The 24,967-nt window shown below is 36.8% G+C and overlaps 1 protein-coding gene across 11 annotated transcripts in view; it reads right to left on the bottom strand.

The window, feature by feature from the left end:
- Positions 1–24,967, bottom strand: part of Tle4 (TLE family member 4, transcriptional corepressor) — a 143,124-nt gene that overhangs the window by 77,967 nt on the left and 40,190 nt on the right. For 8 of the 11 annotated variants that reach the window (XM_052761533.1, XM_052761530.1, XM_052761535.1 and 5 more), the window contains exon 6: positions 16,208–16,282. The exons of the other annotated variants lie outside the window; for them this stretch is intronic. In XM_052761533.1, the coding sequence (XP_052617493.1) occupies positions 16,208–16,282 (75 nt within the window). The remainder of the gene's footprint in view (positions 1–16,207; positions 16,283–24,967) is intronic. 11 annotated transcript variants of the gene reach the window in all.

The following is a 24,967-nucleotide window of genomic DNA, read 5'->3' as shown; positions in this document are numbered from 1 at the left end:
GACCCTTCCCTACAGCCTTCCCTTTTAAGCTCCTCTCTTTATTTCTGTTTGAGAATTAAATATTCCTCACCCATCTCCATGGCCTGCTATTTTGGCTATTCTACCATCTTCATGGCCCAACATGATGCCTGTGTCCTATCTCCAAACACTTAGGGAGATTGTTATTAGCCTTCCCAATGGAAATCCTGCTAGCACTCCACCCCCACCCGCAACTGGTTTGGCCTTTAAAAGAGAATCTAATTCTACGCAAATTAATAATGAAGCCTTAAAGTATTAAAATTTGTAACACCTCAAATGACTTTTCTATTTTGTAAGTTTTAGTTACTGAAGTCATCAAGTCAAAGGACTGTGATGAGAAAGCTTTCTGTGATTATTTGGAACACTCTTAAAATGGCTATATTAAAAAAAACTTACATATTTCATGTTTCATGAATTTGATTTCAGAATTTGAGAGGTAGAAGGAACCTTAGATGCCATCTAGATCGGTTGCTTCCCAACAACTTGACAACTTATATGTTTGTTGCATATTTATTTTTGTGTGTTGTGCACATATGTATATATATTTTATACATAGATATAATAAATCTTTAAAGTACTCAGACACAGATCTACTCAAATGTCAGAAGAGTAAGCATTTTTGACATATATATGAAAAAGTATATATATATACTATGCTAACCCATGCTAAAAATTATGCTAAACCATGCTAAACAAATACTATGTGTAGCACACGGTTTTCTATTCTATATCTTTAATAAAATCCTAACAGGGAAACTGATAATGGGCACTGGATTAACTTCACATATCTTATATATGTGTGCATACATCTGCTAAACTGCTTATGTTGGAGTTACAGGACAACTTACAGGAGTTAGTTCTCGCCTACCATGTGGGCCAGAGGGATTGAACTCAGATCACTGGGCTTGTCAGCAAGCATCTTTACTTGATGAGCAATCACTCCAGCTCTGGTTCTGGTTTTGTTTGTTTGGGATTTTTTAATTTTTTGAGACAGGGTCTCTCTAGTATGTAGCCTTGGATGTTCTACAACTTACTATGTAGACCAGGCTGGCCTTGAACTCACAGAGATCAGCCTGTCTCTGTCTCCTAAGTGCTAGGATTAAAGGTGTGCACTACCAAGGTTGGTTGTTAGTAGCTTTGTAACTGGTATGATCAGGATCATACACCTATCCTGGTTATATACTACAAATGCTTTCTCCCAGATGTTGGCTTCTCATCTCATTTTCTCTTAAGGCATCTTTTGAAGAAATTGCCATGTTTGTTTTAACTGAGCAATAAACACTAATAATCTTTTTCTCATAGTTTGCACTTTCTTTGGCCCATTTAAGGAATTAAACGAAACAGCATGAGAATTTTTTGAAATTTTAAAAGGTTTGTCTCTAGAATTGACTTCTGAAGATCAAGAGATATAGGAATTAAACTTCCATTTTCTCCAAAAGAACAATTAGCCACCCTAGTACAAGATGGTGGCATCCACTGGTCTCTCTCTGATCTGCTTACTCTTTCTGACATAGAAGTAGATCTATGACTGTGCACTTTAAAAAGACTTATTTTTATTTATGTGTGACTATTAGGCTGCATATATGTGTACACACATGTGCACACACACACACACACACACACACACACACACACACACACACACACACACACACACACCATGAGCAAACAGAGATGAGAAGAGGGTGGAGGATCCCCTGGAACTAGAGTTACAAAACTGAAAGCCATAATGTAGGCACTGGGAATCGAAATGAGGCCCTCTCAAAGAGCAATAAGTAATCTTAACTATTAACCCATCTCTCCTGCCTCTATGTCTGAGTACTCTAAATCTTAGAGTAAGATTTCTTAAATGGGTCACAGGAAGCTCAAAGTATAAGAAATGAAGTGATAGTATTTATTACTCAGTTGAAATGAAAAGCATTTTGTTCCTTAAATGAACCTTACAGAAGATGACAAGCTAGAAACTGGGAACAGGAGTTTGTAACACATAACCAAGAGATGCTCATGGTCCTGATACCAATTAAAAACCAACTAGAATTTTGGCTGAAAAATAAACCTTGCCTAAATATAGTCTTAAAAGACTATTTTAAGATAGAGCACAAAGATATTTAAATTTTTTGAAGTTCAGAATACTATGCAGAGAATAAACAAAAGCAACAAGAATGAACAGCAAGAAATAGAAAGAATTCAGTAGCTCAAACCAAAACAATGTGATGCTTGGATAAAGGCTGTGGCAGCAGGCCTAAAAAAAAGAGAGAGAGAAACAGACTTTCTTTTGAAGACAATTCCAAAGACATGGTTCTGTGAGAAAGGTTTACAGGATACCTTGTAAAATTGGGCCTCACACAACCAGGCAAATCGAACCATTTACACAGTCCAGAAGAAGAGGAATAGAATTATGTCCTTTAAAAAAAAATTATCAATGTTACGCATGAAATGATGGGATAAAGAATAACAAAAAATTAAAAGTCAAAAATAATCCTCCCAGCCAAAGAAAGCACTAATAACAGTGGATCTAGGCATGGTATTTTCAATGCATATGTAAGAATTTTTAAATGAAAACAATATCAAGTTATCTTTTTGTTTAGTCTGCTGTCTGTTCTATCTTTTCCTATGTTGTATATATCAAGAATATTGTACTGTATCTCTAAGTGATGTTGCTTTCTTTGTTGGTAATCGCTGGGTGGTTTGCCATTACCTAAACACGGTAGTGTTCTCTTAAGTGATCTCCAGTTACTGTTTCCACTATTTTATACATAGTCACATGGCATTAAAATGTAAATGCACACTCATACCAATTAAGATAGTTACTCTTCAAGTTATAGAATAAACAATAAAAGTGGTCTAAATAATATTTCGGTTTCTCATAAAACAAGAAAGGAAGCCATTTTCTTCACTGGGGAGAAAAAGAACATCTTTTAAAGTTAAAGAAGAAAACACACTTCTTTATATCTCATTAACTTGGATAGGTCATGTGCCCACTTATCTGTAAGGAAGACTGACAAGGCATCTAGAATGTTAGCCTTCACTGTAGAAACTGGAACCCATCTACAAGGGGGAACCATCATTTGTCTTTGCTCTTGATCATTCTAGCAAGCTGTTAAGAAACCTCAAGACACCTTCCCAGTTTTCAATCTAAGTGACAACAAGCAACTTAAACGGTAGGGTGTTTTCTGTTTGGTTTCTTCTCCCAGGTATGAAATTTCTGCAGAGCTGTATCTACAAACTGCTTTGAGTAAACTCAGAAAAGCCCTGGGGAAATTAAAAGGAAAAAAAGAAGGAGGAGGAGGAGGAGGAGGAGGAGGAGGAGGAGGAGGAGGAGGAGGAGGAGGAGGAGGAGACGATGATGATATGACTACCACCTTGCTTTGGCACCTGAGTGGCACTGCTTTGTGGCTTAGAACACAAATCTGGGCCAATATGACTCCACTAAGAAAAAAAAGTAAGAAATACAATAAACTTTCAAAAGTTTTCAAGAACGATTCATTTTTAGTTTTTAAGAGGGTGGAGAGGTAACTCTAACTCCTATTAGGTCAACAAAGGTTTTTAAATTTGAATATTAGTCTATCTCACAGAGCATTTGCTACTCATAATCAATATATAGACACAAGACAAAAAGACAGAGCACAGAAAAAGAACAAATGAAACAAGGACATAACTTCAAGGAAGGACTATTCAAAACATAAAGCATTAAAATGTGAGTTCTAACTCGAGCTCTCCCTGATTGGCCTCTTGCCCTCCTCCCTCAGTCATCTCCTTCCTCAGCCACTGCTGACTGACTACAATTAGCTACCAGTAGTCCTTAATAATCCCTTCTGCCTCTAACTCCCTAGACAATATTTAGCAACAAATTCATTGCAAACTTCTCATTAGCAAGTTTTGAATAACAATTCTGCAATGCCCCCTTGAACTTCTAGAGATATACGTTCTGCATACATATATCCCATAATATTTTACCATTTCATATTTGGTTTTTGTTGTTATTCTTGTTATTACACAGTCCTATTCTTAGAAGCACATGTTCAAACATCATTTGCATTATGATACTTTGTTTCTAAAGACAAGGAACTTTTATCTTCTCATATTACAACATTTGATTCTTATATGTAAGAGTAACATCAGCAGACAAGAAGCATGGTATGAATCAAGATAATGCAACCAATCTATGAAAATGATATAAATCAGATAATTCAGGCTAACCAATAAGCATGTGCAGACACACTCATTCCACTTTCCTCCCAACACTGAGCCCTGAACAACTTTAATAGTGTATTTGAAGCTAAAGACAATATGCTCTCTTGTGAAAGAAGGGAGGATAGTCAAGAGAACAAAGAAAGGATGAGAGCATTTGGACAAACTCAGGAGAAGTAGAGATCTCGTCTCTGGCACTTCCTCCTTATATTACCCCTATGGAAATTACTTCTCAATTCTAAGTTGTGGTGCATTATTGTAAAGTTTATGAGATTATTTCTACATAGGGTTGATGTAAAAATTCAACAAAACACATGTAAATGCTTAGCATAGTACCTGAAGCAATACAAATATCTAGTAAATATATGTTCTTTTTATAGTCACTGTTTGTGAGATACAGAATAAAAGCCTAGAAACACGATAAATCTAGAGAAATCACCAACATAAAAACGACCCTAAATTTTAAAATGAAAATTCCATAATCATTAAAATAGGATTATAAAGTTAAATTAGACAAATTAGTGGCTATCAACTCCAGCCTTGAACTTTATAATAAGGAAACCTAGATGATATTACTAAAATCATATGACACTGGGGTTTCTATTAGTCTACATTTCCTCTCTACCTGGGCTCAACACTAAGAAAAATAAAATAACAGTTCAAAGTATAGTACTTGTTTATACATTTACTAAACAATATATATTATGAGCTATTATATACTTTTGAAAAATAGTGCTTAATATTTATTTTATAAACATTTATTGAAACAATTGAGCTACTAATGTTTTGGCACCATGGCTGGAAAGTGAACAAGAAGAAAACGTGACACACAAATCAATGCTAAGTGCTATGAAGAAAATCAAAGAGGCTAATGGCTCAGAGACTTAGAGGGGATGACATACCCATAAAAAGGGATGCCAGCCAGGAAGGCCCTACCCGAGCCAGGCCACCTGAATGAGCGTTTGAAGAAAAGCACTGAGCATCATCAAGACAAGGAGAAGGGCACTGTGGAGGATAAAGAGTGCTACACAACCCTAATTAAGAACAGGCTGGCAATGATGAGACCAGTGCTGCTCAACAATAGGTAAATGAAGCCTGGGGGTGTGAAAAGTCTGTAGGCCATGTGAGAAACTCAGGTTATTTTACTAAGCAAAAAGGCCAACCAGAAAATTTTTAACAAGAGAGCAATGAGATCTGATTTATGTTTTAGACAAAGATCTGTGAAGCCCCAGTCTGCAAATTAAAAAAAAAAAAAAAGCAAAAACCCATAGCCATAATAAAAATAAATAGGATCAAGAGTCTAAATTGAAAACTTCTCAAAGAATAAGTAGGAAAAACTATTTGTGATGTTGAGTTGCATACATATATATTACTTAGAGACAAGAATAAAGTAAAATCCACAGAAGAAAATACAATTCTCAAACTGGAATTACCTCAATGTTTAAAGAAAAAAAGTTGTGCTCTTAGGCATAGTAGCTCGTGACTGTTACTTCAGCACTCAGAAAGTTGAGGCAGGAGGATGCACATTTGAGGCTAGTCTTGAATATGTAGTAATACCCTGTGTCTCAAAAAATGAACAAAAGTGTTCCCTCTTCAAAAGGCACAGTTAAAATGAGAAGAGCTACAAAAACCAGTGAATATATGTGACAAATACATGATGTTTACATCTAGAATATTAAAAGATGATCAAAACAAATGACAAAGGGGAACAGTGAAGATTTCATCACTCTTTTTGAAGATGACATAGAGATAACAAGTTACACAAAAAGACAAAGCCATTAAGTTTCATGCAAAACAAAATGGAAAAGCACAATGAGTACCACCAACTGAAAAAGCTGTGATCCCAAGTGTTGGTGAGGATGAAGAGTGAGGATGAAGTCTTGCTAGGCCCTTTGGCAAGACTGCAGAACAGTAGGGTTGCTGTGAAAAACAGTGTAGCGCTTATAACATGAAACACACCCAGCATATCATTTACTCAGCATTCTCACTGTTAGGTAATCACCCAGAAGAAATTTTGAAATTCACTTTCAAAAATGCAGATGTGAATTTTTCTTGTAGTACTCTTCTCAATCACTAAAAATTGAAGACAATCCCTCACCCTTTGAGAAGTGAATGAATAGGCAGACAGGCCTACACTAACAATGGAATATCACTGAGCAGTGCACAGGACCTAGATAATGACAATGGCAACTATATGGCCAAGTCTCAAAGATCTTATGCTTAAGGAATAGGCATTCAAAAGGCTATAACAACAACTCCACTTACAGCATATTCTCAAACAAGCTCACTTTGAGAGAAAACAACTTTATTCCAGAGGGGCTGCAAGAGGGAAAGAAAAAAAAAGGGGATAGAGAACCTGCTTCGTCACTGTGGTAGTAGCTTTACAGCTATATTCAGCTGTCAAAAATCCAAACAGTTGCACTAAATAGGACTACCTGTACTTTAAAACTATACTCCATCCCATCACCAGAGTAGGTCAGTTCGGGCTGTATCTCGACCATTGCCAGCAGTCTATTGTGGGGGTATCTTTGTGGATTTCTGTGGGCCTCTCTAGCACTTTGCTTCTTCCTATTCTCATGTGGTCTTCATTTACCATGGTCTCCGATCCCTTGTTCTCCCTCTCTGTTGTTGATCCAGCTGGGATCTCCTGCTCCCCCAAGCTCTCTTTCCCTCGACCCTTGACCTTCACTACCCCCACTCATGTCCAGGCTGTTCATGTAGATCTCATTCTATTTCTCTGTCATTGGGCGATCCCCGTGTCTTTCTTGGGGTCCTGTTTTCCAGGTAGCCTCCCTGGTGATGTGAGTAACAGTCCAGTCATCCTTGTTCCACATCTAGTATCCTCCTATGAGTGAGTACATACCATGTTTGTCTTTCTGAGTCTGGGTTACCTCACTCAGGATGATTTTTTCTAGATCCATTCATTTGTCTGCAAACCTCATAATGTCATTGTTTTTCTCTGCTGAGTAGTATTCCATTGTGTATATGTACCACATTTTATTTATCCATTCTTCAGTTGAAGGGCATCTAGGTTGTTTCCATGTTCTGGCTATTACAAACAATGCTGATATGAACATAGCTGAACAAGTGCTCTTGTGGTGTGGTTGAGCATTCCTTGGGTATATGCCCAAGAGTGGTATAGCTGGATCTTGGGGGAGATGGATTCCCAATTTTCTAAGAAAGCGCCATATAAAACTATACTCCAACAAATCTAGCTTAAAAGAATATCAAACATCAGTAATAGGCATATATTTCTGAATTCTTAATTCCAGGTATCTAAAACTCTATCTACAAACAGAGAAAGAACACGAGTATTCTTAATTCTCATTAATGCTCACAGCCTCACTCTTGTGTTCTATTTTTCTTTAATAGCCTTCCAAACAATTTTTACTGAAATTAAAAGGTAAAGGGCTGGAGAAGTGGGTCACTGGTTAAGAGCACCTGTTACTCTTGCAAAGGACTCAGGTTCATATCCCAGCACCTGCATGGTGGCTCACTATGATCCCTAACTCCAAAAGGAGATCTGATGCTTTCTTCTAACTTCAGTGGGCACCAGACATAGATGTGGTGCAACAGACATACATGCAGGCCAATGCTCATATACATAAAAGAAACAAAGCCTTAAAATTAAAGAAAAATCTTAAAGAAATTAAAATGTTAAAATGGGTTAAAGTAGATTCGTGCAGTAAAATATAAAACCAGAAAACCCACAACTACCAAAACCTAAATAAGGTAAATGTAATCTGATGATACACTTCAAAACACATCAAGAAAGACTTAAAAATATTCAAAATGAAAATACTGAACAAGGTAACATGAAGGCACCAGAACAATTGCTGAATTAACAAACAGGAAGATGTGGCAACTAAGTCTCACTATTCACTGAAGAAGTTCTACTCTTTTCACAAAGGTCTTTAAGGCAGCACTGATGACCTTCAGGTAGAAGGAGCCTAAAACTGCTTTCTTGGGAATTCTGAGTATACACATTAAAAGCCCTTCCAGCTTTCCCTAAGTCCTAAGAGTCATGCACAAATAGTAACACTTTAGTTGCCTGTTTCAGGTGAGTATGTCTTCCTTCAAGCCCATGTTTGCTCTGCCCTTTCAACTTTTTTGTTAGTTTGTTTTTTGTCTTGTTTTGTTTTGAGACAGGGTTTCTCTGTGTAGTTTTGGTGCCTGTCCTGGATCTCACTCTGTAGACCAGGCTGGCCTCAAACTCACAGAGATCTGCCTGGCTCTGCCTCCCAGGTGCTGGGATTAAAGGCGTGCGCCACCCCCACCTGGCACCCTTTCAACTTTTTGAAAGATACAAAAGTCAGGCTGAAGAAATAAGACCTCTGGATGGCAGTTGTTGATGCTGCATGGAGAAATACCACTGATAAGAAGTCATCAGAAAAAAGGGAGTGTAAAAAGAAAAAAATATAACAAAGAGATAAAAATTCTGAACTGTCAACTTACAAAAGCTAATGAGCAAACCTGCTTTCTCTGAGTAACAGTGAATCCAGTCCATGCATAGCTTGCCAAGCTCAGCCTAGCAAATCTGGTAGCCATTCTTTCAGTGGAATCCCAGGGCCTACCTAGCCTCAAGCTTCATCAGTCACCCCACCTAGACACATTATACAATTCTGGTGACACTGTGCTCACTTCAAAGTGAGCTACACATGTGCAGTTATTGATGTAAGGAGGGAAAGAAGGCTCCTCCTTAAACAGGAAGAATAAAGAAGGTAGTTCAGGTTAGCAACATTTTGGGAGAGGAAATAAAATGGCTGGCTTCTAGATTTTTTTCCAGAAGAGTTTTCTAACAGAACTTAATTGAATACACACAAGCAACAAATCAGAAATCATCAGCCTAACCTAGAAATCTTGTGACCTTTGAAGTGAAAACTGAACTGAAAATTATTTAAATGTATGAGAGTCTTTGTTATGAGAGAAGGGAAATCACAGCCTCTTAAGAGTCTCAGCAAACTGCAGCACAAAGATTGAATTATGACTACATCACTCAATACTGCAGCTCTTTTCTCCAAGGGAAAAGGGAGCAGCGAATCAACATGAAGAGTGACTTGATGCAAAACTGCTTTAGTTTTAAGCATCATCACAGCTCTGTGAGCGCATATGAACAAAGCCCTATAAGTGCAAAAGGCCCAGGGACAGTTGCACAGTGGCCTTTCCCATAGCATAAACCATAACCAAGCTTCTTAAACCATGGTGGAGACCAAGAAAAAATTGGCAACAGTTTCTGAATGCAATGATCAAAAATTAAAATGCATTATGAACCTGAGGTGTTTCTGGCAGTGCTCACCCATACTGTGGCATGAAACTGCACTGAGCCTTGGTTTTAAACATATCAAGTTGTGCAACACCAGCAAAGACTAGCCAAAACACTTCAGTTCATAATAGAGATTACTGTGTGCTAAAAATTATAGTATTTTACTGTACAAAGTTTTCTGCTCATAGGAACATAATGGTCTAATTACAGAAAATAATGATTTTAAATATTTTCCTATTATTCTTTATAGAGAATATCTTTGGACTGTACTATATTAGAATGCTTGATTTTAAAGTTTGCTGTTAGAGATGCTGACTTGAGTTCACAAATAATCAGAGTGAATTTTGACTTGGAATTAGGATAGACTTCCCAACAGTTTCTGAAAGTCCCTATATGCTGATCATTTTGTTCTAGTATTTATGTGAAGTGGGGTTGTGAGTACTGAGGATTATAAAATCAGAATACTGATCAACCTGAAAAACTCTGAACTGCCCTACATCTTATATTATCAGATACTCAGCTAATTATTTCTTTATATAAAAATAAGCACACTTATCTCATTAGTATGCAAATTTTCTTTCATCTTACTAATTGGTAAAACTATATATAATATACATACACCAAAGAACTGTTTTATAATAAATTTCTTTATGATTTATTATCAGCAAATGCTTTATTTATCTATCTACATATCCAAAGCTTCATTGAAATGTCTTGGATGAAAGGGGCTGCAAATATAAAGATTTAAGAAGTCTTGGTCTCCAAAGCCCTTAAGCTCCAGACATACTATTCAGTAAAGACAGTAACCAAGTTGAAATAGCAATCCCTGAGAAAACACAAATCTACTTTATAGCTCATTTTAAAGTTAATTTAATATCATATACAATAAGAAAGCAACAATGATAAAGTCTAAGAGAAAAACATGATGACTGGCTATAAGGTTTGCTTAGATTTTAAAAGTAACATGAGCTGTAAATGCTGAGCTTGTAAAGACCATTTACACATAGACCAGACATAGGAAAAGAAGCCACAATTGTAACATGTGACCTTAATAACCTCCCTACATGATAAAGACCCTTCACAAACTGATGCCTATGAAGCCAAACTCTGAGGATGGTTGAAACTCTAGTAAATGATGGGCTAGCACATAGCTGCTGTACCCTTTAAACAATCCTAACCAGGTGTTGGTGCGTAGGGAAAGAATATTGAGAAAAGAGTGGTATTCTTAATTCTATGGCTATGGTGTGCAAGTGAGTGCTAGCCTACTGGGACCCCTTGAAGGATAAATTTTTACAAAGCACCAGAGGAAAGCAAGCCCTCCTAATCTTGCACCCTCAAGCCATGGCACATGTTTTAGCAGCAACATTTAGAAAAAATGTTAAGGGAATGAGATAGGCCCAGGAAAGATAGTTTCAATAGCATGGGACAGCCATGTTCAATATAGGATAACAGTAGAACACATCAAAAAGACCTCTGATGGCCTGTTATTGAACATAAAGAAATGGAAAGCTGCGTTTGGATACATATATTTTGGCTTTTGTTAAAAAGGTAAACTGTATTTTTTCATTTTATTTCAAGGTTTATCTTACTAGTGGTTATGTAGCCACATGAGTATACATTATACAACTCTTATAGAAAAATTACTCACTTTTTGTAAGACTTATTTTCATTTTTAAATATGTATATGTGGAGGGGTGCATGTGAATGTAGGTGCCTTTGAAGGCCAGAGGTATGAATGAAATCACCATGAGCTGTAGTGATAGGTAGTTGTTAGCTGCTCAGTGTGGGTGGTGCTAGGAAGCCAAACTCAGGTCCCCTGCAAGAAATGTTCCTGCTCTTAGGTGCACACACTTGTTTTACATACCCCTATACATTTATGTCCTTAAGGTTTTTGTCTAATGACTTATTGTAAAAGACCTATGAAAAATTATCACAATGTTTCACCCAAACGTGTAGCTTGAGTTTTCCTGCCTGGCCCACAGTCAGGACAAATCTCTGTCACCTGCCAGTCCCACAGCCACTCATACCCAACCAAGTAAACACAGAGACTTGTATTGGTTACAAACTGTATGGCCGTGGCAGGCTTCTTGCTAACTGTTCTTACAGCTTAAATTAATCCATTTCTATAAATCTATGCCTTGCCACATGGCTCGTGGCTTACCGGCACCTTCACATGATGTTTCTCATCATGGCGGCTGGCAGTGTCTCTCTGACTCAGCCTTCTACTTCCCAGCTTTATTCTCCTCTTTGCCCCGCCTACACTTCCTGCCTAGCCAATGGCCAATCAGTGTTTTAGTTATTGACTAATTAGCAACACATTTTCCATACAGAACATCCCACACAAACGCATTTGAGATTTAAAATGGTAGTTTTGAAATCTATAATGGAAAAAGAGCAGCATATCTTCTAAACTGTCATATGTTAAGACTCTCCCCCAGAATGTCAATCTGGAATAAATACATGCATATTCATACACACACACACACACACACACACACACACACACACACACACACACACACACATACAGAGGGTCAGTAGAAAAATAAGCACACACATTTATATCTCAGTAAGAGTCAATCAAACAACAGGGACAATAAAACAGTTTTAAGGCAGAAAATAGTAACAGTAAATATTGTCTTTTTAAAAAAATAATTCAAACACATAGGATAGTAAAAGGCAAAGGCATTTAAATCATTTCCTTAGTAATACAAGTAATATTTAAATAGATTTAATAGTGCTGCTCCAAACCAATGAATTATGGGTTTAAAACCTATTAAAATGTAATGTTTTTTTCCTGAGCTGAGAGGAGATAGATTTAAATCCACTGAATTTTAATATTTCAGCTTGAGCTGCAGGAGGTAGAGAAAGTCCAAATGAACTATTCCATCAGCACCATTCAAGCATGAACATTTTAATCAGTTTTCCTTCCTTGGAGTTCTCTAACACAGTTTACGCTGTCATTCTGAAAGCACTTAACACAGAAAGTGTGAAAAACCACCAAGGCTTGTTATTGCCTTCACAATTGATGGCAAATAATTTTGCAGACTTCCTATCATTAAAATGTCACTACTAAAAATTGAGGTTCAGCTTTTCTAGTGCTAAACTGCATTTTTCTGCAACACCATGGCATACCTGTTCATAAAGGTTATTGGGATGGGGTATTTTAATGCTCACATTTATATCATTTCCTCCTTAAAAAGTTAGAACAGAAAAGAGGAAGAAGGATTCTTTTTTTTTAAAAAAAAATACATTTTCATTTTCATAAGCTGAATCTCTTTTTTCCTAAGGCTCTAAAAAACTTTTTGTAAATAGTGGTTTGTTGAAATTCTTATCAGTCTGTTTCGCCTCCATTATTAAGCATAACCACATTCACACAGCATGTACTGATTATATAGTGTAATGGATTTAAGAAGCATTTTAAGATAGTCAGATGACTCAATTTAATAATACAGGAGATGAAAACATCTTTTCTAATTAGATCATATTACTGATTTAAAACTGCAATTTGTGTGTTGTTCCAACAGTGCAATCTCACAGAGATTCTAATTTAAAAACACAGTGGCTAGCAGGACACATGACAGTATCAAACTACATGCATAACATTCCCCCCAGCCAATTTGGGGTACCTCAAGGAAAGCTTCAAGGGAACATGAAATCAAAATACAGACAGTAATTGTAAACAAAAGCAAAAAAGGAAATTTCCTGGCTTTCTTTCTTATAAATAAAAGATAAAATGATATTTAGCTTATTTCAGTCTATCAACACTTTTAAACTGAACATGACCTGTGAAAAAAATCATTATAACTGTGTTTCATTCTATTAAACACAACTAGCTTATTGTGAGGAAAAGAGTCACCTCTCCAAGTTTCAGGCTCACTTCAGCATTTTGCATTTAAACTGCATGGATCACTGGTTTGGCTCATTTACCAATGAAGGTAGAATAATATTGCAGAGTTAAAAGGTGCTTTATCAGATTTCATTAAATCAGGGAACATTCCCTCTTGTCTGGATGGTGTGCCTACATATAAAATAGGTGCATATGTAGGGATAAATAAATGAAGGTCTGCAGTAGCATAAACGGGTCTTATGCTTCCTAGAAAAAAAAGTGCTGTCATTCTCTCAGTGCAGAGAAACCACAGCCAATTCCATTCTAAAATCTAAGTAAGAAAAATCTAAACCTTACCTGTCATCATTCTGGTAGCAAATCAAAGTGCTACCATTTCCTGGAAAGATAAGGCAGCTCAGCAGAAAAAAGTCTTTTGTTATCAAGGCTTAAAACTGATGTCAATCCCTAGGTTCCACACTGTAGGAGAAAGTGACTCCTACAAGTTGCCTTTTAACCTCCACAATGCATGTCATGGCACAAGTATGCCACCACTCCACAGCATACCAATAAGTAAATGTTTTTGGTTTTGCTTTTTAATTTTTATGCTACCATTTCTTAAAATGATGCCCAAGAGAACAGAGAACAATTGGTGCATTTAAAATCCTACAAACATAAATTCTCTGAAAACTACTGATACAAGACTATCATCATGCTTTCAAAAAAAACCAAAAGAACCTCAGCAGCAGAATTCATCAAGTGAGTTTGTAACCAGGTTCCTTCTTTCTCAGTTTGCAGTTACCAGAATGGTAGCATTTACTTTACTATTTCTGTAAAGTCTGTTTCCAGAACAGTCAGATTATATGATTTTAACTCCATTCTCTGTCCAAATATAAACAGTTTGAAACTCCACAAGATCCATCAACAACTACACACACTGCTTTTACAGCATGAAGGTCTACTGAGTTAGTTTTTTCAAGTAAACTTTTAGAATAAAAAATTAAACTGGCTTTATTTTAATAATAAAATCTATATGAACAATATGCCTATTGGTAACAGCTACAACTTACAAATGGTTTCTTTGAGAAAGGGCAATGTGTTATCCTATTCAACAGAGAGTATATATAATTGAAATAATGTAAAACAGCATTAAAAATATATGTGAAGTGACAATAGGGAAACTTATTTCATTTTCTATCTGTCGTCATCTTTAAGCAACATCCAAAACAACATAGGTCTGATTTAGCTTAATTTTTCCACTGTTCAGCTGTTCACTAGAAACTAGAAAAGCCAAAACAACAAAAATGCAGTTTTCTAGAAATAGGTGCTAATCAAATATAGGTAGGAATTTTAGCCACTCATGAAATGACCCTGCAAGTTTTCCAATAAGGCAGCACATTGTACAAAGCCATTGTAAACAATGAACTATATAGAATAACAACTTTAGGTAGGTTCTATCATGATTGACCCATGAGAGATAATGTAAAAACAAAAAAACTTATACATACTATCCTGACACGACCATAACTCATTCACACAAAAAAGTTTCACACAAGCAGAACTACTAAGTACACATAGACTAACTTTAAAAAATGAGTTCTCTTAAATAATATGTGTGTGTGTGTGTATGTGTGTGTGTGTGTGTGTGTGTGTGTGTGTTGCTATTTTCTTGAGTTTTAAGAAAGACAAATTAGTCCTAAAATGTTTTCTCTCCACTGCCTCCATCTCCCTACCCCAGCATAGTAAAGGTGTGACAAAGGTTCCTCCTGAGTCTATAGGGCCTTTCTGATTCAGCCTCTCCTTTCCAAGGGGCATTTTTCTTGCACTTTTCCATTTATGATGTCTGCGAATTTACTACCTTTTTTTTTTTTCTGGTGGTCAGAGAGACACTAAATAGACCTTCAAATAGCCCATTAAAGAACAAGCTACAATCAGCCTACTGCCACCAACACCAGTGCAGTGATCCTGAGTCTTGATTCCCTTGTTAAAAGACAGTGGCATAATTGAAGCAGTATCTTCACTTCAGATTGATTATCAGGCGACCCTTATTCCTATCTTCACTCAGCAATTTGAATTTTAATGAAAGTAAATGGAATAATTAGCATTTCAAAGTGTGTTTGATACACTGAGAGGAAAAATGAGAAAAGACTTTTGTGTATAATTTATACACAAAGAAAGAATTTGGGAGGGAGCTGAAAGAAGGAGTGGAGTCTTTTTTAGAATGTAGCAATGTATTTCTTGCACTTCTGCATAAACTATTAAGTCAGTACTGGACTGTTTACAACCAAGAGTTCTCCTCTTTATTATTATTTCTAAGTTTTATTAGTTGTTACATTTGAAGCTGTAAGGAATGCCTAAACCTAAGGACCTAGCAGGTTCTAGGAAAGACCACTGTCACTACTGCCAGCTAGCGTTTTCTAACTGGGTCACTGATTTTTTAGTTCATCTACTTTCTCCTACAAATGGACACTATCCTGTAAGAACAACAAAGAAGAAAGAGTGGGAGCGGATATGTAAAAATACATACTTTACTAAAAGTGATATTAAGACAATTTAAATCATTTGTGGAACGATAAAAAGAAATCAGGTCATTTTAACATCAGAGCAATCTGTGTCTTTTTTTTCCTGTCTAGTTTAGCAACAGAAACTGATGGCACAATAAAGAAACATGAGAAAGAGCTGTCCAGTCTCCTCAGGGGAGTTTTCAGGAGTCAACTTAATTAGTAAACTGTGGTATAAAGCTTCTGAGCAGCTAACAAATGCCTCAGGAGACTGAAGGGCAAGAGCTCAATTCACTGTGGTCATCTATTACTTTCTGCCCCTTTGGTGGAACAAAATTTAAAAAAGAGAAAAACAAGAAAGCTAAGGACAAACACTAAGATCAGAGCTAAAATGGAAAGGCCACGTACCCCAATGATGGCGTTCAGTTCTGCCATGGTCACCTGCTTGGCCCGTTCCACAGCCTGCACCACTTGTTGCTGGTGCTATAAATGAAGATCAGAAACAGAATACAATTATTTGTTTTCTACTCAATCAGAACAGCTTTTCCTAATATGTCCTCTAACTTAACATACAAAATAGCATTTGGGAGTCTCCAGATTTCCAAATAAAATCCCCAGGAATAACCAGGCATCCACTGTACACATCATCTTTGTGCTCATGGAAGATGCTCCCTACATCTGCACTATCTGCTCATATTTCATTCTCAGGCCAAGAGAGTACTCTAACCAAACATCTGCTAGTACTGAAAACAAAGCTCAACTTATCCCATCTGTTTCTTTGTACTATTCCCCTTTATGCTACCTACTTACAGGAAAAAAAAATTCTGTAAGTAGTCCCTACAGGTACTTATTTTTATAGATTCTTCTCTGGTATTTATTAGCATAAACAGCAAAAGGTTATTCTAATTCCATGTTCTATCTCTTCTGGAAGTGTAAAAGGGTCTATGTTTGTATTCTACCATGAAGGGTTGCATGCTTAAACAAAACTATATGCAAATGAAGTTGAAGTACTTCGTGTACTTCTTTTAAATACCTACAGGTTTAAATTATTTTTCTTTAGAAAAACTAGAATCATTAATACTAGGAAATCTCTCCACCCTTAATTCATTTCCCAAGAGAATGAGCAATAACTGGTATTGTTTTATAATATTGGTAAAAATCAAAACATAAGTAACACTGAAGTGTCTGCATGGGGGCACTCACACATCTGGATATACACAAATGGTTGTGTAAGATTCTCAAAATGTAAAATAACCCCCAATTAAGTACATGTGAAGAGTCTAGTATCTACAGATTCAAATTTGGTCTGAAATTCTTTCAAGTAGACATTACAGGCATTTCTCTATGTGGTTGGAAGATACTTATGTTAAGTGATCTCTGGTGAAAATTTCAGCGTATGTCCTTCACTAATTTGAAGTGAATACATGGTTCAACTATAAAACTGCTTACAACACACAAAAAGCTTGCCATCAAACATGGAATATTCCCTTACTATCAAGTTTCCACTTCAAAACTCTCAAACATATATGATATTGTGACTTTACTACCTCTGATGTGAACACAGACACGAGAGGGAGGTTTTGTGGGAAAGAAAACTGCCTTAAATTAGTCACATATAACACGGTGTTTTCATCTTTTGCTTATTAATAGAAAAATGCTAAATAACAAATTAATGCTGTGGGATGTTCTGTATGCTGTGAATCTATATTGCTCTGATTGGTTGATAAATAAAATGCTTTGGCCAGTAGCAAGGCAGGAAGTATAGGTGGGATAAGCAGACAAGGAGAATTTTGGGAAGAGGAAAGCTGAGTCAGGAGATGCCAGCCCGCCGTCCAGGGAGCAGCATGTAATGGCACACAAGTAAAGCCACAGAAAACGTGGCAACATACAGATTAATAGAAGTGGGCTGAGTTTAAGTGTAAGAGCTAGTCAGTGGTAAGCCTGAGCTAATGGCCGAGCAGTTTTAACTAATATAAGCCTCTGTGTGTTTACTTAGGTCTGAGCAGCTGTGGACCGGACTGGGTGGGACACAGGAAAACTTCCAGCTACAAATTAATGCCCTCTAAGTTTTCACTAGAAAGTAAACATTAAACTATATACTATGAATTGTTTTTAATTGTAGGAGTTTCAGTTTCAAAACATAGTCTAAGAAGCAAGCTTAGTCAGTCCCCCTCCCTCCCTCCCTCTCTCCCTCTCTCTCTCTCTCTCTCTCTCTCTCTCTCTCACTCACTCACTCACTCTCGCTCTGAGAGAGGGAGAGAGCTGTCTACTTTACTGGCCAGCAAGTCTAATCAATAGGCAAGTTCCAGGTTCAGTGAGAGACCCTGTCTCAAAATATGAGGTAGAAAGAGACTGAAGAACACACACATACATACACAAACCTACAAGTAATACAGAGTAAGACTTGTCTATAATAACTTCAGCTTATCTTAAAGGCAGTCTGACCACATGCCATGTTTACTGAGCACTTACTATGTGTCAAGTTCAAAGCTCATTTTAAATTTATGATACTTTTCAGTGTAGTGAAAAGCAGTAGCACTTGCAAAGTAGCCTCTGAGATTTAATACTCCATGCATTTTAAAAATACGTGTACATATTTGTGAATCTGTTTGTGGGTGTTTGTGCTGGAGACCAGAGGTATTGGATCCACCTGCAACTGGAGTTACAGGCAGTTGTGAGCTTTCCTACATGGGTGCTGCAAACCACTCTTAACCACTAAACCATTTCTCCAGCTCCCTCCATGCATGATTATGTGCAGAAATTGTTACAAACTTTCTACCTTTTACTTGTGATGTTCAACAATGGCTGCTTAAAACTTCTATGAAAGTGAGACAAATGATAGTATATGCACTCATCCACAACACATAGCATTCACTCTACTCATGTATTCATTCACTTAAAGTGTACAAGCTCTTACCATGACATGTCTCCATCTACTGAAATATTTCCTTTACATTAAGTATTAAATATTCAAAAAAAACAATTACATGGATCAGAGATATGAAACATATCTACATAAGGCCTCTCTAGCATGAGGACTGTACAACTGTTGCTTCATAAATTGTATCTCAACTGCTAAGAGACAAAGATGCCTCAGGCAGCAAGGCTCCATAGCATTAAAATCAAGTGCATTTTTTTTTTTTTTTTTTTTTTGAGAAAACTCAATTCACTGATCTGCCATCAGATCTGACAGTAACTTGTTAGGAAGCTAACATCAAAATGGAAGTCATGACTCAGCTTGTGTGCTTTGATAGTAATGGCTAAGGGCTAATACAGTTTCTGGACTTTACTGCAGTTTGCAATTCAACTTCCCTATTTCTGCTCACACCCAAGAATCATTTGCTGTTTAAGGGCCTTTTGAATATAAGCTTCCCGAGGCAAAAGGTGCCACCTCTTCTGTGAGTTCTGAAAGCACCAGTAACAAACTACCATTACTCTCTCCACAACATGGTAAACACATCACCCCACAGACTGGATGTACCCATCAGGTAGTGTGAACATTAAAACTCAGAAAGAGGAGGCAAAAAGATCACAATTGAGAAAAAGTAACTCTTGAAGTAAAGTCCACACACTATTCCCCAAAGCTGGTCCAATGTATTTTTTACCCCATTCTCAGATTTTAACAAATAAGCTCAGAAAAGTCACAGTGCTTCACATTTTCTTAGAATGGTGATGGCTTTCCCACTATGTCTGCCACCTCTTCATTTTCTTCCCCTTCCCCATCTGTCATTTACTCCCACTCTACTCTCATTTTATTTCCAGTCCCACTCCCAGCTTGTCCTTTCTGATACCACACCTCAAGTGTTGAAAAAGGTACTTTAGCCTCATGAGTAGGCAGAAGGAACAGTCCCTTCTTATCTTTCGACAGTACTACCAAACAAAATGCCATCCAGGAAATATTAACAAGCCACGGGAATGACTGGGATTTAAAGGAAACAAAATATGTCTAATTACATTTTACTTAAAATGTTGAAACTTACATTCCTTAATTTTTAAAAATAAACTATGCTGTAGAAATTTTATGAATGCAGAGTTACTGAAAATCATTGAATTACACATAAGATAAAATGAATTTATGGCATATATATTATACCTTAATATGATTACTTTACAAAAATACTGTGATTTAAGAAATAAAGGTGTTCCTGGGGGGCAAAAAAATCTGTCCACTAAATTACATTTCTATTACTTTCATTGTTATAAAATTATTTTTGATACTTGGTCAAGAAAAGCACTGAATTTTTCTTTTATGAAATAAAATGATATAAGCTCATGTAGGTTCAATACAGCTTACTGATGAACTGACTTTTATGAACCACTATGTGTGCAGTAGGTTTTTAAAGTATGTTTTTCAGAAGGGATAACAATGCCAACGGATGTCACAGCAATATTTTGAGGCAGACAAGAGATATGATACTAAAGAGGAAAGTCATAATAAAAATTGTTACACTTAAAACAATTTTTAAATTTGCTCCACATATTCGGAGGAAAAATTCTGGCAGAAATACAAAGATTATCAGGATTCTTATAATGAACAACAACCCAAAGTAAGACTTACTATGCCCATTTCATATACAATGCACAGACAAGAGTGCGAGGAAATGAAGGGCATAAAATACCAGAAAAAGTTTTAGGAGGGAATCAAGAAAGCCTTAGCTTTTCATTTATTCATTCAAAATGTGTTAAGTACCTAATAACTGCAGGTACTGAGGTTAGGATTATGACATGTTAGACCACACCTCCTGATCTCAGTTTCAATTCTATGCAAAGGGGCTGCAAAGAGGTTAAGAACACTTTTTGCTCTTGCAGGGGAGCTGGGAGAGATGATTCCCAGCATCCACATGGTAGTTCACAATTATCTCTAACATCAGTTCCAAGGCATCCATACCCTCTTCTGGCCTCCATGAGCAATGTATGCATGTGGTATACATACATACATACATACATACATACATACATATGTACATACATACACATATATATGTAGGCACTCTCATATTCAGAAACTCTCATAGACGGAAAAATAGATAAATCTAATCTAAAATTTAGAAAATCTATTAAGAAAGATGGGGAATACTCAAAAGCTCTATAATTACTACTGGGGAATAATTTCCGAGAGAAAATTAGAGGATGTTATGCAATCATTTATCAAGGAAATATCTTAATCTAATCTAAGTACTAGGGAAAGAGTCCCTAAGGAAGTTGACTTGACAACTGCAACTGGAAGGACTTCTGTGGATGAAGAATGAGGAAAAAAAAAAAAAACCCAGGCAAAAGGACAAGCTTGGCAAAGTCTGTGAAGCCTCTCTCAAGGAAGTGAGCTCCCATTGTGACTAGAGGAACAGGGAGGATAGGATTTTGTAGGGCCTTTGGGATGAATATGCAAAATGTCTGTAAAGTGGAAGAGACATTCACAACAACAAAGCAAATGCATGGAGATACAGATGTATGGCAAAGGCATTTTCTAGAGAAGCACTTATTGGTGGAAATAAAATCTGGAAAAAATGGAAGATGCCCAACAGTGTAGGGCTTTTCATTACATGAAAAACAGCTGTACTTTATCATGGTAGAAAGTGAGATGTTATTAAAATGTTTTAAGCAGCTGAATACTATCAGTTCTGGATTTTATTACAATGGATCTTACTGAAGGCAGGTGGCAAGGAGTGAACCAGAATGAAGCAAGAACAGTTACAGAGCCATGCAATATGATACTTACAACTTGTACTAAATGCCCTTCCTAATAGGAATCATCAGTCATATGTAATAAACATCACTCATTTATCATATTGCAGAACTAGAAAGAACTCCTTTTGAGATTCTGAGACCCAGAAACCAGGTTTTGTTAACCACCAAACAAGACTCTGCACACTGATTTCCAAATGCTGTCTGGTTTGGTATGGTAGAACTGCTGTACCAACCACAGGACAAAAACCATTAGTATATCCAATAGTTGACTCTCTGTATCATTCTAGCCAGTTTTCTGTCATTCTCTGAAAAAAAGTCATGACACCTTATTAATAAGCTTTTTCTAGTGGAGGAGAATGAACCTTAATACTGATAACTTAGAATCTACTTTCCCAAAACTTCCTCCTGGTCCCCATTTTGTCTCTAAACTTGCCTCTGCTTCAAGCATTTGAATATAGTAAAATAGATTTTCAAGTTCCTTTCTTCCCTTTCTCCTAGGTTAAATATTCTGAGGTCACTCAATGGCTCTAGGACCATTCATCCTTCAAGTCATACTCAGTGTGGATAGAACACACAACACTCCAGATACAACTGAGCAGATCAAGTTCAAGTGAAAATATCACTCTAAGTTTTGAAAGTCTCACTGAAATCCTACTTTGTCTACTAAAGAATTATTACTAAGTTTACAGGTACATATGCAATTTAAATATAACCATAACCTCCAATTCAGCCTACCAAATAATATTCCAAAATGGTTTCACAAAAAATTAGATATTACAAAGATATAAACAACACCAACAGTTGGTAAAATGAAGAACTTCTCAAAGCCACATACAGCCTACCAAACAATTTTGGCTTGAAACAAAGGATCAAAGACTGCAGATCTAAATAGAGTTCTCAAAGAAGAAATACAAATAGACAGGATTTTTAAGTGTTCAACATAGTTGACCACCCAGGAAATACAAATTAAAACTACTTGGAGGCTCCATTCACCCTGGCAAAGTGACTATCATCAAGAAAACAATCCCTGGGCAGTGGTGGCACATGCCTTTAATCCCAGTATTGGAGAGGCAGAGGCAGGAGGATCTCTGTGAGTTTGAGGTCAGCCTGATCTACAAAGAGAGTTCCAGGACAACCTGGGCTGTTACACAGAGAAACCCTGTCCTGAAAAACAAAAACAAAAAAAAAATTAGAAAGAAAACAACTGACAGAAATTTCTGACAAGGATGTGGCGAAAGAAAGAATCTCATTCTCTGTAAGTAGAAGGATAAACTAGCAGCCACTATGGAAATCAGTGTAAGGTTTCTCAAAAACCACAAACAGAACTACCATATGACAAAGCTATTCAGTGCACAAGCATGCATGCACACACACGACTCTCTAGCCTATGAAAAAGATACCATCATACTCATGGTCAGTGCTACTCTAGTCACAGTAACAAATGGAATAAGACTAGCTGCCCATCACTGGATGAACAGATAATGAAACTGAATTAAATATACACTGATGGAATTTTATTCAACTGTTATTAAAAAATGGAGTTTGTAGGAACACGGATAGAAAAATAAAGTAACTCAGGTTCAGAAAAAAACCTCTTTTTTTTCTCTCATATTCAGATCCCAGTTTCTTAATTTTTTTGTTTTTTTTTTTGGTTTTTCGAGACAGGGTTTCTCTGGGAAGCTTTGCGCCTTTCCTGGGACTCACTTGGTAGCCCAGGCTGGCCTCGAACTCACAGAGATCCGCCTGGCTCTGCCTCCCGAGTGCTGGGATTAAAGGCGTGCGCCACCACTGCCCGGCAGTTTCTTAGTTTTATACAGTGTACTTATGCAGAGTATGTGTAGACATCAAGAAACAAAAGGGGGACCCATTTTAATGAGTGTAGTAGGATGGATTAACAATACAGGTGATAGTAAAGTACAAGGGAGAATACTAGGAAGTGAAGGCTTTAAGAATGGATGGGGTCAGAAAGATGAGGGAAAAGAGATGAGAGGGTAATTTAACCAAAACCTAGTATGTATGAAAATACCCTAAGGAAACCTACTTTGTAGAATAATTAAAAGGCAACAATAACATAAAAAATAAGTTCTTAGGAACACTTTGGAAAAGCTGCCCAAGTCTTTTCCCCACTCATCATTTTGCCTTACCTTCTTCCCTTCTCACAGGAGGACACAAAATTCTTTACTGGTATACCCCAGCTCTATGGCTCACTGCTGTCCACTATAACCTTCAAAATATTCACACTTGTCCATTTGTACTAATAATATGTCAGCCACCAATCACAGATGAATAAGCACTGAGTACTTGAAATGTGGCTAGTGTAACTGAGAAAGTAGTTCTTAAGCTTTAATTATAATTTAAATTGACATAGGTACTTCTGTATTAGACAATGCAACTCTGCTTATACTCAGAGTGCTTTGAAGTTTATCTTCATTCAAAGATAGTAGGTTTTTCAAACATACATTAATTTTGGAAACCTGAATACAAGGTTGCCAATGCTGCCTTTGGAGGGAAGCCCACATTTAATTAAACCTGCAGGAGAAAAAGAAAATTACCTCCTGAGAGTCCTCTTTTATTTCCTGAGGTCAAACAGATCATAATACCACCATTTTGTCACTCAACTGTCATTAAAACACATGGTCAGGTAAAGCAAGAATATTAGTCAACCAAAAAACATAGGAGAGAATTATGTTCTCTGACAGGTTGGGGTTGTGAGAGTAAAGAAACTATTTTAAATCATGTTTACCCTACATACACCCTAAATGTAAAATTCAGAAATCTGGACCAAACCTTCTAAAGAAGGCCCAGTGCACCTATGTTACTCACTGCAGGGCATCCTCTGCATAGAATGTGTTGGAACACATTACCAAGTCTGAAAAATTGACCCCAACTGACTTGTCTGGTACAGGCTGCTGACACTCACAAATGTTTTCCTTAGATGGTCTTAGAGTTGTCTGTGTCCTGCCTACCAGAGGTTCTTGGGTGATTTCAGCCAAGCTCACCTACATCAAACCATGTAACTACAAGCCATTGATTCCTTACAAAGTTATTAACAAGCAGTATGAGGAGTTAACGTGGGGCGATTATGAACCCACTGCTACCAGTGCATGTAACCACTGTATTTTGTTCATTCCCTCCCTAAGGCACAATAAGAAAGTGATCACATTTTTCAACTTTCATTTCACAACTATTCTATACATGCAAAATATGATTCAGAGAAATGCATACTCACATCCTAAACTAAATGGCATGGGTAATAAATTTCTATTACATGCCTAGAAAGGTTGTTTTCCCATCACATCAGAAGAAACAAATGTAGAGCTATCTGAGACAAAAATGTATGTATCATTTGGAATTATAATTGTATTGAATTCCTGACCCCTATTATGTAACCGTGTGTCATTGTCTACTTCTTAAATAAATCTACAAAATTCTGAGGAAATAAACAATGAAACAAAAAAAATTCACAACGTTGTACAACTCATA

The sequence above is a fragment of the Peromyscus californicus genome, unplaced genomic scaffold, assembly GCF_007827085.1.
Source record: "Peromyscus californicus insignis strain IS unplaced genomic scaffold, ASM782708v3 Scaffold_4__1_contigs__length_199733344, whole genome shotgun sequence".
Taxonomy (NCBI): domain Eukaryota; kingdom Metazoa; phylum Chordata; class Mammalia; order Rodentia; family Cricetidae; genus Peromyscus; species Peromyscus californicus.
Note: the sequence above shows the minus strand (reverse complement) of the source record. Positions and strands in the feature narration are given on the sequence as shown.